The 15,140-nt window shown below is 39.4% G+C and overlaps 1 protein-coding gene across 11 annotated transcripts in view; it reads right to left on the bottom strand.

Moving 5' to 3' along the window:
- Positions 1–14,706, bottom strand: part of LOC128688666 (TBCC domain-containing protein 1) — a 91,434-nt gene extending 76,728 nt beyond the window's left edge. For 2 of the 11 annotated variants that reach the window (XR_008407039.2, XM_053776596.2), the window contains exons 1-2: positions 12,287–12,359; positions 5,924–6,029 (exon numbers count right to left, since the gene is read on the bottom strand). Coding sequence is in view for 9 of the 11 variants with exons in the window: in XM_053776596.2 (XP_053632571.1) it covers positions 5,924–6,010 (87 nt within the window). In the remaining 2 variants the exon portion in view is untranslated. Of the gene's footprint in view, positions 1–5,923; positions 6,030–11,916; positions 12,213–12,286; positions 12,397–12,534; positions 12,564–12,639; positions 12,751–13,944; positions 14,096–14,623 lie in introns of those variants that run through there. The other 9 variants (XM_070084474.1, XM_053776599.2, XM_053776600.2 and 6 more) reach the window with 9 other exon arrangements.
- Positions 14,707–15,140: the final 434 nt, after the last annotated feature.

The raw sequence follows: 15,140 nt of genomic DNA, 5'->3' as shown, positions 1-15,140 counted from the left end.
ATCAGGCTCGAACCTTGGGGTGGCCGGAACAGCATTGGATGTCGTTGGATCACACAGTGTTGTTTGGTAAGGCACAGGAATTTACATCAGTGTTAATTATTATAATCAAAAAGAAGCGCTAAGCCACTAGGACTATACAGCACATCAGTGTTAAATGACACTGATTTTTCTGATTATAAAGTGGTGAAGACCACAGTTCTGGGAGCATATACATGTATCCCAGCTAAGTATAGGAAGTCATTCAAGTTAGGCAGATGACAGCTTGGTCAATCCCTGGTTGATTTTGTGTGACAGCAGACCATAGCTTTTACCAGCTGGTATAAAGCAAGTGGTGTTGCTACCTTCGATGATCTCGTGAAGCTTGTCCTAGTCGACAACCTGCTGGAGTCTGTTGGACCAGAGGTTCAAGTCTTTCTGCAGGATCATGACTTAACCACTGCATTGGAGGCAGCCAGGTTGGCCGATACCTTTGAAACTAACCGCTCCTTGTCCAAGCGGTCCCATCTCTCTTTTCAACAGCCTGGCATGAGCAGAGATCATCAACCTTGGAGGATGAAGTGCCAGTTGGAGGGAGAACATCTACGTCAGCCAACTAAGTCACCTGGTGAGCCATGCTACTCAACTTATGGTCCACCTGGCAAGAGACAAACCACTCAACATGGTGCAACTCAACAACAGTATCCAGAGCGACACCAGTTGCAACGTCAGCAGGGAATTAAGGGCAAGCCTCTCGTCTGCTTCCTCTGTAATAAAGTAGGTCACATCCGTCCCAACTGCTCCCACAAACACCAACCCATAGGGAAAATTTATAGTGTCCCTAGTAACATGTCCCTGAATGAAGTAGAGAAAGGGATGGCTCCTTATTACTGTCAGAGTCGTATTTCCCTTCAGGAAGACTCAAAAAACAACTGAAGTCAGAACCTTTAGAGATACTGGAACATATTGCTCACTTATAAGAGAGGGAGTACTTCCCCTTTCTGAACACACTTCATTACAATCCTCCGTTTTGCTGGAAGCATTCGGAGGAGCTATCTTTTCTGTCCCCTTGCATAGAATTTATGTACAGTGTAAATATTACACTGGATATTTGACTGTGGGTGTATCCGAAGGATTCCCTATGAAAGATGTCATGTTATTACTGGGTAATAACATTACCACTGCTAGTGTATGTCCTGAACCCATAATGATTAATTCTTTTCCGGTGTTGGCCATAACTCGGGCAACATCCAAGGGTTGTCTGGCGAGAATGCTGACCTATCCTTGGACGACTCTGATCTCGGAGTAGCCAATTTGTTTTACGAGGAAAACTGGCCAGGGCCTCGCAAATTAAGTGAACAGACCCAGATCAAGCCTTCCTATTCCAGGATTGCAGGATTGCCAGATATCCGTGTTTCCATGCCAGAGGGACTGTCTTTCCAGGAGGAACGACGAAAGGACCCTTCTTGTAATTTCACTTTTCAGGCAGCCATGGGTAAATCCTTTTCGAATCATCCGGTTAAGTATAAACTTAAAAACGACTATTTGATCTGCACTGAGACTGGTAAGGAGATAGAGGGCTGGCAACTGTCAGACAGGTTAGTGGTTCTAACAAAGTTTAGACCTCAAATATTGAAAATAGCTCATAATACTTCATTAGGAGGTCACCTAGGAATTACTAAAACATTATATAGAATCACAAAAGAATTTTATTGGCCAAAATTAAGGCAGGATGTGAAGAATCATATCCAATGTTGCCGAGAATGTCAGCAAGTAGGGAAACCTGGACATTCCATTAAACCTGCACTTCTCCAGCCTATACCTGCTGATAAAGAACCTTTTGCAGAATTAATTATACATTGTGTAGGTCCACTACCTAAGTCAAAGTCTGGAAATCAGTACTTATTTACCATTATGGATAGAGTAACTAGATACCCAGAAGCAACTCCCATGCGCAGTATTAATACTAAAGCCATTCTCAACGCTTTAACCAGACTTATTTCTTGTTTTGGCATTCCTAAATCTATTCAAAGTGATCAAGGTACTAACTTCATTGCCAAAGCATTTAGGGAAGCATTAACTAGGTTAGGGATAATCCACAACTTATCCACTGCCTATCATCCTCAGTCCCAAGGCACCTTGGAAAGATTCCATCAGACATTAAAAACCATGATGAGAACTTTTTGTATGCATTTTCCTACAGACTGGGATGAATCACTACCTTTATTGCTGTTTTCAATAAGAGAAACTGTGCAGGAGTCTACCGGGTACAGTCCGTTTGAGCTGATCTTTGGGCACAATGTATGAGGTCCTCTTCGGGTACTCAAAGAAGGATGGATGGGAGAAGACATTAGCCCAACACTCTACAACTCATCTTCAAGGTTGCAGGTGGCACATCAGTTAGCCAAGGCTAACCTAAAGCCAGCTCAAAACAAGATGAAACAGAGGTATGACAGAAATGCACAATTCCGCTCCTTCCATCCAGGAGACAAGGTGTTGGTACAGAAACCTATACCTAGTCACACCTTGAAAGCTAGATTTATGGGACCTATGCAAATTGTAAGTAAATTATCTGATGTAAATTATGTGGTATCTCCCCTTGATAAGACCTCAAAAACTAAAACTTACCACATTAATCAATTAAAATCTTTTCATACACCAGATAAAGGCCCAGTAATGACTCTGTCCTCTACCTCTGAGGACGACTCTGACTCTTTGCACTCTATTTCTGAAATTAAAGTCAAGCTTCCAGACTCTATCCTCCTCAAGGACCCTAGCCCTTTAATGGTGGGGCTGTCTGAAACTCAACCAACAAGTCTAACTGCGCTTCTACAGTCATACCCTGATATTTTCTCGAATGTGCCGAAAAAATGTACGTTAGGTTATCATGATGTAGATGTGGGAAACTCTAAACCTATTAAAGTCTCCCCCTACAAAGCTAATCCTGAAAAGCAGAAGCTACTTCAGCAGGAGGTAGAATTTCTGTTAGAGCATGGGTTACTGGAGGAGTCATCTAGTCCATGGGCTTCACCGTGCATCCTTGTTAAAAAAGCTGATGGAGGTTTTTCGTATGTGTACAGACTACCGTAAGGTGAATGAGGTCATAATTACAGATGCTTACCCTCTTCTTCGTCTGCATGACGTAATCGACTTTGTGGATAAGGCTACTTTTGTGTCAACGTTAGATCTCCTTAAAGTTTACTATCAGGTACCTTTGAAGGATAAGACGAAGGAAATCTCTGCCTTAGTAATTCCAGAAGGTCATTGTCAATATACAGTTATCCCCTTCGGAATGAAAAATTCCCCCTCTTCATTCCAGAAACTTATCCATCAGGCTATTAAAGGACTTGAAGGCACGGCAGCTTACCTAGATGGCATCGTAGTGGTGTCTGATACTTGGGATCAACACCTATTTAGGCTTAAGGCTCTCTTTGAGACCTTTCAAAGTTCTCATTTAACTGTTAATTTATCTAGGTCTTCCTTTGGCCAGGCCATTGTTACTTTTCTGGGCCATGAAGTAGGTAGTGACAAAGTTGCTCCTAAATTTGCTAAAGTTCTTACCATTAAAGATTACCCAATTCCCCATGATAGGAAATCTCTTCAACGTTTCCTAAGCATGATAGGGCTTAACAGAAAATTCTGTAAAAAAATTTCAGATATTGTTGCCCCTCTTATCTCTCTTACCAGTCACAAAGTTCCCTTTAATTGGACTCCAGAATGTCAAAATGCTTTTACGAAAGCAAAAAGATTATTGTGTACTGCACCCATTCTTTTGTCTCCAGACTTCTCCAAACCTTTCTCATTACAGGTTGATGCTTGTGAGTCTGGGGTTGGGGGCAGTACTGATGCAAAACAGGGACGAGGGGTTGCAGCCTGTAGCATTCTACTTGTCAAAGTTCCAGCCGCACCAGAAGGCTTACTCTGCTATTGAAAAAAAAGCCCTCGCACTGGTACTGGCTTTGGAGCACTTCGATATTTACGTGGGCCAGACTTAAGTAAGTAAGTAAGTAAGTAAGTAAGTTTATTCAGGTATACACAAATACAGTTACATAGAATTATCGCAGGTGATCACTGTCTATAGTGACCACAACCCTCTAGTATATCTCCAAGCCATGAAGAACCACAATATTTTCTTATTTTCTTTGCCAGCAAAGAAAATAAGTTGGCAGACTCTCTATCTAGAGTCTAAAAATTATATATATAGTATTAGGTTAGGATGTGTTAGGGACCTGTGGTGAGCAGTTTAAGCTCTTTTTTTTTTTTGTCCCCTTGTGTGGGTTCTTTTTTTTAGCGAGGGGGTGCAGGATACCGTCTTCCTGCGCCTTGGACCTACGTTAGCCCTACTGTCTGCTGTCTCACTCTAAGTTTAGGGTTTGGGTTTAGGGTTTGGCGTTTGCAAGAACACTATGCACATAAAAGGCCCGAAGATCTGGAACTCGCTACCGGAACAGGTCAAGGATCCTCTGACAGCTTATAAATTTAGGACTTTGCTAAAAAGTCATCTTATCTCACAATATTAACCAAATCAACCAAACATCTGCTAACTAGTTTTATGATGTGACCTCTAGGCTCTTAATTCTGCCAATCCATAAAATCATCTTATTTCTCAATATTAACCAAATCTGCCAAAACATCTGCTAATTAGTCTTATCATGTGACCTCCTGGATTTTAATTCTGCCATTCCATAAAATATTACCACCTGCACCATTACTTGTAAGGTAGATTTTGTGTGCAATTTCAAGCTTATTTTACCGAACCCTACTTACTTGTATTAAGTTTAAATAAGATTGTATTAAGTTTAAATAAGATTGTAAAACAGCTAACCACTATTCCTTATCTAGTTTTAAGTATAGTTACTATGTACTATTATCTTATCTAGTTTTAATTTGTTACTACATATTAGAATTAGTTTGCCCGAAATACATAGGCATGATAGTGGCTATCTTTGTACTTAGCTAATCAAAACTGTAATTACACATTGTAACCTTTACAAAGAAATAAACTTTACTTGCTTACTTACTAATATTAAGTACATACAAAGAAAGTCACTAGCATGCCTAGGCATTAAATATTATGCCAATTACCACAAATCTTCCTACTTTAAGGCGACTATATATTATACTATTATAATATTATATTATATTATATTATAATATTATATTATAATATTATAATATTATATTATATTATAATATTATATTATATTATAATATTATATTATATTATATTATAATATTATATTATATTATATTATAATATTATATTATAATATTATATTATATTATAATATTATATTATATTCATATGGAAACTGACTGGAAAACATAATATTTTTCTACAATAATAATAATAATAATAATAATAATAATAATAATAATAATAATAATAATAATAATAATAATAATAATAATCAACAGTACCAATCACAGAAACAGGAAAAAAGAAGAAAAAGAAGCAAGAAATGAGAAGAAAAAGAGATAATGCTCAGGTGAATAAAACAAGTAGAAATGATAATGAGATGAAGAAGTGAAGTAAAACAGAAGAAACGAGCAAGAAAAGACAAACAGCAAAATGAAAACAAAGAAAAAAGAAAACAAATATAAAAGATGAAGAAAATAGGGAAGGACAAGAAATGAAAGAAAAAATGAAAGAAAGAAAAAAGAAAGGAATATAAATTAAAAAAATATGAAAATAGTGATGAAAAAAAGAAAATTATCAAAAAACATAGAGAAGACTTGTCTTGTTTCCTGAGGAGGAAAATATCACCAAGAGTGATTAAAGAAGGACAGAAGAGAAGAATTATGAATAAGAGGAGGAGGAGGAGGAGGAGGAGGAGGAGGAGGAGTGGTAGTAGCATTGCAGTACATAAACAGTAGTTGTAGTAGTAAGTACAATAGTAACTACAGTAGCGCATAAGGTTCCTCCTCATGTATAGTATTATATTACCTCAATAGAAATCTTATCAGGAGGAAGAATGGGAAGCACTCCCAGCTCCATCACTTCTGGTCTTACCCACAGCTGCACCTCCCCCATTTTTCACCTTCAACTACGTCTGTTAAAAACACAGACAAAAATTAATGCAAAGTTTAGGTTAACATAAATCATAGGAATAAATTAGTACACAAACATGTATGCAATGACACCTATTAGGGATTACCTGTTGGCACTTACAGGAGCAATATAAAGCTCATGGCATCCCATCTTACAACAACTAGACATACTGAATGTTGAAGACAGAGTAAAGCAACTGAAGCTAAATCACGTTTATAAAACTGCTCATAAACAGTGTCCAGAATATTTTCCTGCCAAGTTTGTCAAGGTTGGTAACCTAAACAAGTAAGTATACTACTAAGGAAAGGGAACACAACTTTATTATTATTATTATTATTATTATTACTATTATAATAATAATAATAATAATAATAATAATAATACAGTGGAACCTTCAATTTCGAACGTATCGCTTATCGAACTCTTCGAAAATAGAACCCTTTTTTCGAACCAACTTTGTCCCTATTATCAAACTCACCCCTATTTTCAAACCGCCAGGTACCGGACCTGTCCGGCAGCCCGCTCTGCCCGCGTCCCCACGCAGGCACCGTGAGCCAGTCTGGTTTTGTTGATGCTTGAGTGAACACTAACCTGTGCTCTCATTCAAACATTTTACGATTATTTCATTGTGTTTAGTGCTTGTGGGACTGTGAAATAAGCTACAATGGGCCCAAAGAAATTTGCTAGTGGTACCCCTGTGGTAAAGAAAGTGAGAAACACCATAGAAGGAAATAATACAGAAGCGGAATGACGTCCAAGTGGAATGATGTCCAAATGTTTGTGGAGAAGTACCACCCTGAGCAAGCTGAAACAAGCCATCTTTGCAACAAGTTCAGTGACAGAAACATGTCACATTTTAGGGAAATCTTAAAGAGGAACCAGAAACAGAGGACTGTGGACAGTTATTTTGTGAGACAGGGGGTCTAGTGACTCTCAAGCTGGTCCTTGTGGCATTAAAAGACAGAGAACGGAAGTAACCCCGGAGAGGGCTTTGATACCTGAAGTCCTCATGGAGGGGGATTCTCCTTTCAAACACTAACCCCAACTCCCTCCCTCCTCCTCCCTATCTTCCAGATGCCATCACCAGTCTTCAATAAAGGTAAGTAAAGTGTTATTTTATATGTTTATTTATATTTATTAATACATAATTGAACACTATATTTGTTCTGTGTATGTAAACTATAATTAATCTCTATAAAATGTATTTTTTTTTTGTGAATATTTTTGGGTTTCTGGAACGGATTAATTGTATTTCCAATATTTCTTATGGGAAATATTGCTTCGCTCTTCAAACTTTTCGACTTTAGAACTAGCTTCTGGAATGGATTAAGTTCGAAATTTGAGGTTCCACTGTAATAATAATAATAATAATAATAATAATAATAATAATAATAATAATAATAATAATAATATAAAAATAATAATATCTTTATTTCTACATGTACATGTACAAGGTATACAATCCTAGCTGACATCGACATCAATGACATACTACTATATAGAAAGCCCCTTGTTATGCAGAGCATTTCGGGCAAATTAGGTCCATTTTGTCCCAGGATGCAACCTACACCAGTCAACTAACACCCAGGTACCCATTTTACTGATAAGTGACCTCAGTGGGTGAGCCGAGTGTGCTAGCGATTGAGTTACGTGACACCTTAGTACCCATAGTAGGTGGTCAGGCTTCAAACACCTTTTAAGGTATAGCAATAAAAAATGGAAAGGATTGCCTGCACATGTCAAAGCCTGTCATAGCATGAGCCAGTTCAGGAAGAGAACTAAAAGGTACCTAATGAATGAAGTTACAGAAAGGGAATTATATATTATTATAAGCAAATAAAGTGCTAAACCAACAGAAATGGAAGAGAATGATTTCTTGTATAGTTAACATAAATATACATATTACTAAAGCATACATGTATACCTACTACTGTAATATTCATGTACCTATTACTGTAATATGATCCTCTCTTTAATGTTCATGTAAATAACTCAATTTACTTTATCCCTACTGTATCTCCTTTTACTGTAATTGATTTTCACACAGTTGAGTTACTTAGATGTTTTAATTTTTAAGATTATATGCGAAATCAAAGTCGAGAAGAACATCCAGTATCGGGCCCCTACTTAAACGAGACGGATCCTACACAGATGACAGCAAGAAAATGAGTGAGCTACTCAAGTCCCAATATGACTCGGTTTTTAGCAAGCCGCTAACCAGGCTGAGAGTCAAAGACCTAAATGAATTTTTTATGAGACAGACACAGAATTTGGCAGACTCAAACCTATATGATATTACCATGACACCAAATGACTTCAAAAAGGCAATAAATGACATGCCCATGCACTCTGCCCCAGGTCCAGACTCATGGAACCTCGTGTTCATCAAGAATTGCAAGAAGCCCCTATCATGTGCTTTTAACATCCTATGGAGGGGGAGCATGGACACAGGGATTGTCCCACAGCTGCTAAAAACAATAGACATAGCCACACTCCACAAAGGGGGCAGCAAAGCAATAGCAAAGAACTAAAGACCGATAGCACTAACGTCGCATATCATAAAAATCTTTGAAAGGGTTCTAAGAAGCAAGACTGCCACTCATCTAGATACCCATCAGTCACACAACCCAGGGCAACATGGGTTTAGAGCAGGTTGCTCCTGTCTGTCCCAACTACTGGGCCACTATGACAAGGTCCCGGATGCTCCAGAAGACAAAGAGCAAATTCAAATTCAAATTCAAATTCAAAGTTTATTCTCTATATGAATTACAATGCTGAGTTTACAGAATTTGGTTGTGTGGTTTACATGTAGTAAAATAATGATTACAGAGTGTACCACTAGAACACCTAGCATGGCTAGGCATTTCAGGCAGACTTAGTTTAATTCTTAATTTTAAAATATTACAAATTATGAGGTAAGTTGGTATTATGGCTAAGTGACTAAATACTAGTTTGTGAGTTTAGCAATGTGAATGCTTTTGTTTTGGCACAGTACATAGTTTCAGTATTGGAGTATCACAGGATTCATTATTTTAAGACTGAGATTAATATTTCTGCTTATGGTCAAATGGGTGAGTGAGTGTAAGTGTGAACCACCAGGTGGTATTCGTGTAGTTAGTTGACGGGGTGTATCAGGGAGATAAGATGTTTTCTAATGGTAGTTTTGAAGGTGATGAATGTGTCTGCAGTTCTAGAGTTCTCAGGTAGGGTGTTCCAGATTTTAGGGCCTTTGACATACATTGAATTTTTGTAAAGGTTTAGTCGGACACGGGGAATGTCGTAGAGATGTTTGTGTCTGGTGTTATGCCTGTGGGTTCTGTCACAACTATCAAGAAAGCATTTTAGGTCAAGGTTGATACTGGAGTTTAAGGTCCTGTAGATGTAGATTGCACAGTAGTAAGTGTGGATGTACTGAACAGGGAGTAAGTTTAGATCTATGAAGAGTGGGGGGGTGTGTTGCCAGGGATGGGATTTAGTGATTATTCTTACTGCAGCTTTTTGTTGGGTTATTATTGGCTTTAGGTGTGTTGCTGCAGTTGATCCCCAAGCACAAATAGCATAGGTGAGGTATGGATAAATAAGTGAGTGGTATAGTGTGAGAAGGGCATTTTGCGGCACGTAGTATTGTATCTTGGAGAGGATCCCAACCGTTTTGGATACTTTTTTGGTTATGTGTTGGATATGGGTGCTGAAATTCAGATTGTTGTCAAGGTATAGGCCGAGGAATTTGCCCTCATTATGTCTGGTAATTAGAGTGTTGTCGATCTTAATGTTAATTTGTGCATCTCCTGCTCTGCTACCTTGTATGTGACATTCAGAGGGCATCTCTCTATCTTTCAGATTGAGCCAGGTCTCTGTTATAGCAATAATATCTATGTTTCCTGCACTTGCAATTAATCTTAGCTCATCTATCTTATTTCTTACACTCCTGCTATTAGTATAGTAAACCTTAAGGGAGTTAGTCCCTTGCTGCCCTCTGCTGTCCCCCTTTGTTTGCTGACCTGATCTATTGTCTTTATAACCTCATGCTGAATGCCTTTTATACATTTACTGTTTCCAACCCTACTGTTGCAACCTGCTTGTTTCCCACACACACCCATACCTCTATCTTCCATCAGTTTAAAATCATAGGCATTTCACCAATGGCCTTCTCAATCGAGTCTGCAAGTGCTACCACCCCTGCCCCAGAGAGATGTACCCCATCCCTTGCATACATATCATGTTTGCCATAAAAGTTGTTCCAGTTGTCAATGAATGGGATTGCAAGTTCCTTGCAGTATCTGTCTAGCCAGCAATTTACACCAATTGCCCTAGACAACCATTCATTTCCTACTCCCCTTCTAGGCAAGATGCTACATATGATTGGGATCCCTCCCTTAGACTTAATGAAATCTATAGCTGACCTGTACTTATCTAGCAGCTCTTCTCTCCTACCCTTCCCAATATCATTTCCACCAGCACTGAGACAGATAATGGGCTTGTTCCCATTACCTGACATGATATTATCCAGCCTGTTGACAATGTCCCCAACACCAGCTCCAGGGAAGCACACTCTATCTCTCATCTTCTTATTCCTATTACAAAAAGCACGGTCAATATATCTTACCTGAGAGTCACCAACCACAAGAATGCGCTTACCTCCATTAGCAGGGGCAGTAGTACCCTTACCTTCACTGGCCACTGAAGTACATTCATCCTGAAGAACAGAGAAGCGATTTCCTACCTTCAGATCTTCACTCTTAACTTTCCTTACTCTGATGCGCCTCCCATTACTGTGAACCACTCGCCACTTGTAGCAGGTGCTGGGCTGCACCTCACTGCTGGTAGCCGTTGCTACCTCCCCCACTACAGCCTCCTCACAGCGAGAGACAGACTGCACCTCACTGCTAGAAGCCTCATTCCCCACAACTCCAGCCACCTCACACTCTCTCCCAGACCCATTGAGGTGGACCTTCAGCCTCCTAATCTCCTCCTCGAGAAGCAAGACCTCCTCCTTCAACTCTCCAACCTCAATTTTTAAAACACTGCAGAAGCAAGCCATGCTTTGTAACCGTCCACGCTAATCCCCAAAGCAGCTCAGGGTCTGTGACCTCACATGACGACTGACCACTGACCACTGAAGCAACAGACTCGGCAGATGATGCAACATACCCACAATGAAAAGCAGGGGTGTCACTAGCACAATAGGAAACAATACAATAAGTGTCAGGGGCCCAAGACTGTTCAACTATCTCCCAGCATACATAAGGGGAAACACCAGTAGACCCCTGGTTGTCTTCAAGAAGGCACTGGACAGGCACCTAAAGTCAGTACCTGACCAGCCAGGCTGTGGTTTGTACGTCAAGTTGTGTGTGACCAACAGTAACAGCCTGGTTGATCAGGCCCTGTTCCACCATAAGGCCTGGTCACAGACCGGGCCGCAGGGCCGTTGACCCCCAAAACCCTCTCCAGGTATACTCCAAACATAAATGTAGGTGTCCCGCAGCTCGATAGCTACCGCACTCAGCTCACACACGCAGGTCTGGAGTTTGAATCTCCTCCAGTACGGCTGTAAAACATTAGGGACGTGTTTTCATATGACACCTGCTGTCCATGTTCATCCATCTGTATAAAATGTTCTGCATAACAAGCAGTTTCTGTATAGTAGTACTGTCACTGATGTCAGCCAGGACTGTATACCATGTACATGTACTTGTATCAAATAAAGATATTATTATTATTATTATTATTATTATTATTATTATTATTATTATTAATGTAACCTACTGTTAGGTTTTCAATAATAGGATATTAGGACCCAAATGGAAATAAATCACTTTGTTTGACTTCTTGGGGTTATGCTAGGTAATTTACACACAGGTTAAACTATGTATGATAACTGTACTTACATATACCTGTTTACCTGTACCTAATAAAGTTAATTACTGCCTTCACATGTTAGACTGTGAGCATCAGCAGGTGATGGCGAGGCTCTACAAGGCTTTGGCAAGGCTCTACAAGACTGGCGAGGCTCTACAAGACTCTGGCGAGGCTCTACAAGACTCTGGCGAGGCTCTACAAGGCTCTGGCGAGGCTCAAGACTGGCGAGGCTCTAAAAGACTCTGCCGAGGCTCTACAATTGTAGACTCTGGCGAAGCTCTACAAGACTCCAGCAATGTATTAAACCCCAGAAACTAAAACACAAACACTTCAAACCTTCTCACTAAAAACACTAAAAATACAACTGCTGGAAATGCTAAAAGAAAAAAAAAAACTTACGCAAAATGATAAATACAAAAATTCTTTTGTCCTTTGTTGGGGGTTTATAGGACCAGAAAAACTTACGCCGTTATGAATCCTGGTTATTGTAAGGTGTACATGAGTTAATTTAATATCTTTATTATTAAGAGGTGTGTGATTTCCCCCGTCTCCTATGTTTATTTTTCCACTATAATCTACCCTGTCCATAATTACTATCACATTTGCTTTGTTTGTTTCTTAAGGTAAAGTCCAGGATCTTTCCTTACCAGAAGATATTAAAGTAACCCAGTCTGTAAATCAATTTAAGACTGCTCAAAAGCCACTTAATCACCCTAGACTAAATGTTAAATACTCAGTACATACTTACTCACCTATGTACTCCCATATTATAACTGAAACAATCACTTTGAACCTTTTATCCATTGTTGACAGGAATATAATCGAATCATTGTTTTCACAAAATGCATTTTCGAATATAAATATATCTTTGCATTATACAAATTTTGATTCATTTATAATTAATATTCTACTGTACAACTATGTAATAATTACTATCCTACTGTACAACTATGAAATACTCCTTAGTATTAAGTAGACAGTAAGCCAATAATGTTAAGTTGGCCCATAATACCTAGGCATAATAGAGGCTTTCTTTGCATTGCAACCCACTATTGTAAATATAAAATCTCGATGTACTGTTTGCAAAGACAAAATAAATAAATAAATAAATAAATTTGTTATACCTTAACAAATCTTTGAGGACAATTGTGTTGCAGAGGTCTGAGCTGTATTATACTATTATGCATTAATAAATATTAAAATGTACTGCTCCATAACCTGTGTCAATATAAAACAGTCAATAAGAATTAGGATTAGTCTGCCCGATTATTATTATTATAATCAAGGGGGGAGCGCTAAACCCGGAGGATTATACAGCGCCTGGGGGGGGATGTGGAAGGCTGAATTCAGGCTTAATTCGGGGAACTGGAGCACAGATCCAATTCCCAAAATCAAGAGCCCCTCACCAACATCAAGGAACCTTCCTTGAGATAAGATAAGATAAGATTTCCTTCGGATTTTTAACCCCGGAGGGTTAGCCACCCAGGATAACCCAAGAAAGTCAGTGCGTCATCGAGGACTGTCTAACTTATTTCCATTGGGGTCCTTAATCTTGTCCCCCAGGATGCGACCCACACCAGTCGACTAACACCCAGGTACCTATTTGCTGCTAGGTGAACAGGACAATAGGTGTAAGGAAACGTGTCGAAATGTTTTCACCCGCCGGGAATCGAACCCGGGCCCTCCGTGTGTGAAGCGGGAGCTTTAGCCACCAGGCCACCGGGATTAGTCTGCCCGAAATGCCTTGGCATGCTAGTGGCTTTCTTTGTAATTAATACCTTATATGTAACGCATACATTGTAACCTTTGTAAGGTAATATTTTTTTTCTTTTTTTTCATTTTAATTTTCAAGTAGGCCGTAGTCACCCTCATACCCATGAAGTGGGCGGCAGTCATCCCATAATCATGAAGTGGGCAACAGTCACCCCCATACCCACGAAGTGGGCAGTAGTCACCTCATACCCATGAATTATTATATAATTATTATAATCATGGGGAGCGCGAAACCCTTATTATCAACACACTGAAAAACAAGACAGGAGATTTAAATACCTTACCTCGCAAGTACTATCACCAATCATTGCAACACTCTTTAATAAATCCATCGAATTCTCTACCTTCCCTACAGTTCTCAAAATAGCCAGGGTCACCCCGATTCATAGAGGAGACCACACAGACTTGAATAACTATAGGCCAATATCCAATTTACACCCTCTAAAATCTTCGAAAAATTAATTCATAAGCGAATCTATTCCTACCTCATCTCCCACAACATACTCAACCCCTGTCAGTTTGGGTTCAGGCCTAATAAAAATACGAATGATGCTATTATACACATGCTAGAACAAATATACACTGCACTAGACTGTGTAGCCCTTGTGGCTTAGCGCTTCTTTTTGATTATAATAATAATAACTGCACTAAAAAAAAAAAAGAAGTCCCACTGGGGATCTTCATTGATTTACGTAAAGCTTTTGATACAGTTGACCATGACTTGCTCCATATAAAATTGTCGCACTATGGTATAAGAGGGCACTCCCTCAACTACCTAAAGTCTTACCTCAGCATTATTATTATTACAATCAAGGGGAAGCGCTAAACCCGGAGGATTATACAGCGCCTGGGGGGGGATGTGGAAGGCATTCAGGCTTAATTTGGGGAACTGGAGCACAGATCCAATTCCCTAAATCAAGAGCCCCTCACCAACATCAAGGAACCTTCCTTGAGGGGTCTTACCTCAGCAACAGAAGCCAATATATGCACACAAATGGAGCAAACTCTTCCACACAGCCAATTACAGTTGGTGTCCCACAGGGAAGTGTCCTTGGCCCTATTCTCTTTCTCGTTTACATAAACGACCTACCAAATGCATCGCAACTACTTAAACCCACACTATTTGCAGATGACACTACATAACGTCTTCTCTCACCCAAGCCCAGTCATGCTAGCCAATACTGTAAATACCGAATTACAGAAAATATCTACCTGGATGATGACTAACAAACTTTCAACATCGACAAAACCTACTTCATTCAGTTTGGTAACAGAGCTACAGATGTCCCTCTTAACATAATGATAAACGGATTACCTATCACAAAGCTCACAGGTAAAATTCTTAGGAATCCACCTTGATAATAGAGTCAAATTTCAAACACACGTACAACAAATTTCCAAGAAAATTTCCAAGACCGTAGGCATACTATTGAAGATACGGTATTATGTTCCACAGTCAGCCCTCCTGGCCCCATATCAC

The sequence above is a fragment of the Cherax quadricarinatus genome, chromosome 13 (assembly GCF_038502225.1).
Source record: "Cherax quadricarinatus isolate ZL_2023a chromosome 13, ASM3850222v1, whole genome shotgun sequence".
Lineage (NCBI taxonomy): Eukaryota > Metazoa > Arthropoda > Malacostraca > Decapoda > Parastacidae > Cherax > Cherax quadricarinatus.
Note: the sequence above shows the minus strand (reverse complement) of the source record. Positions and strands in the feature narration are given on the sequence as shown.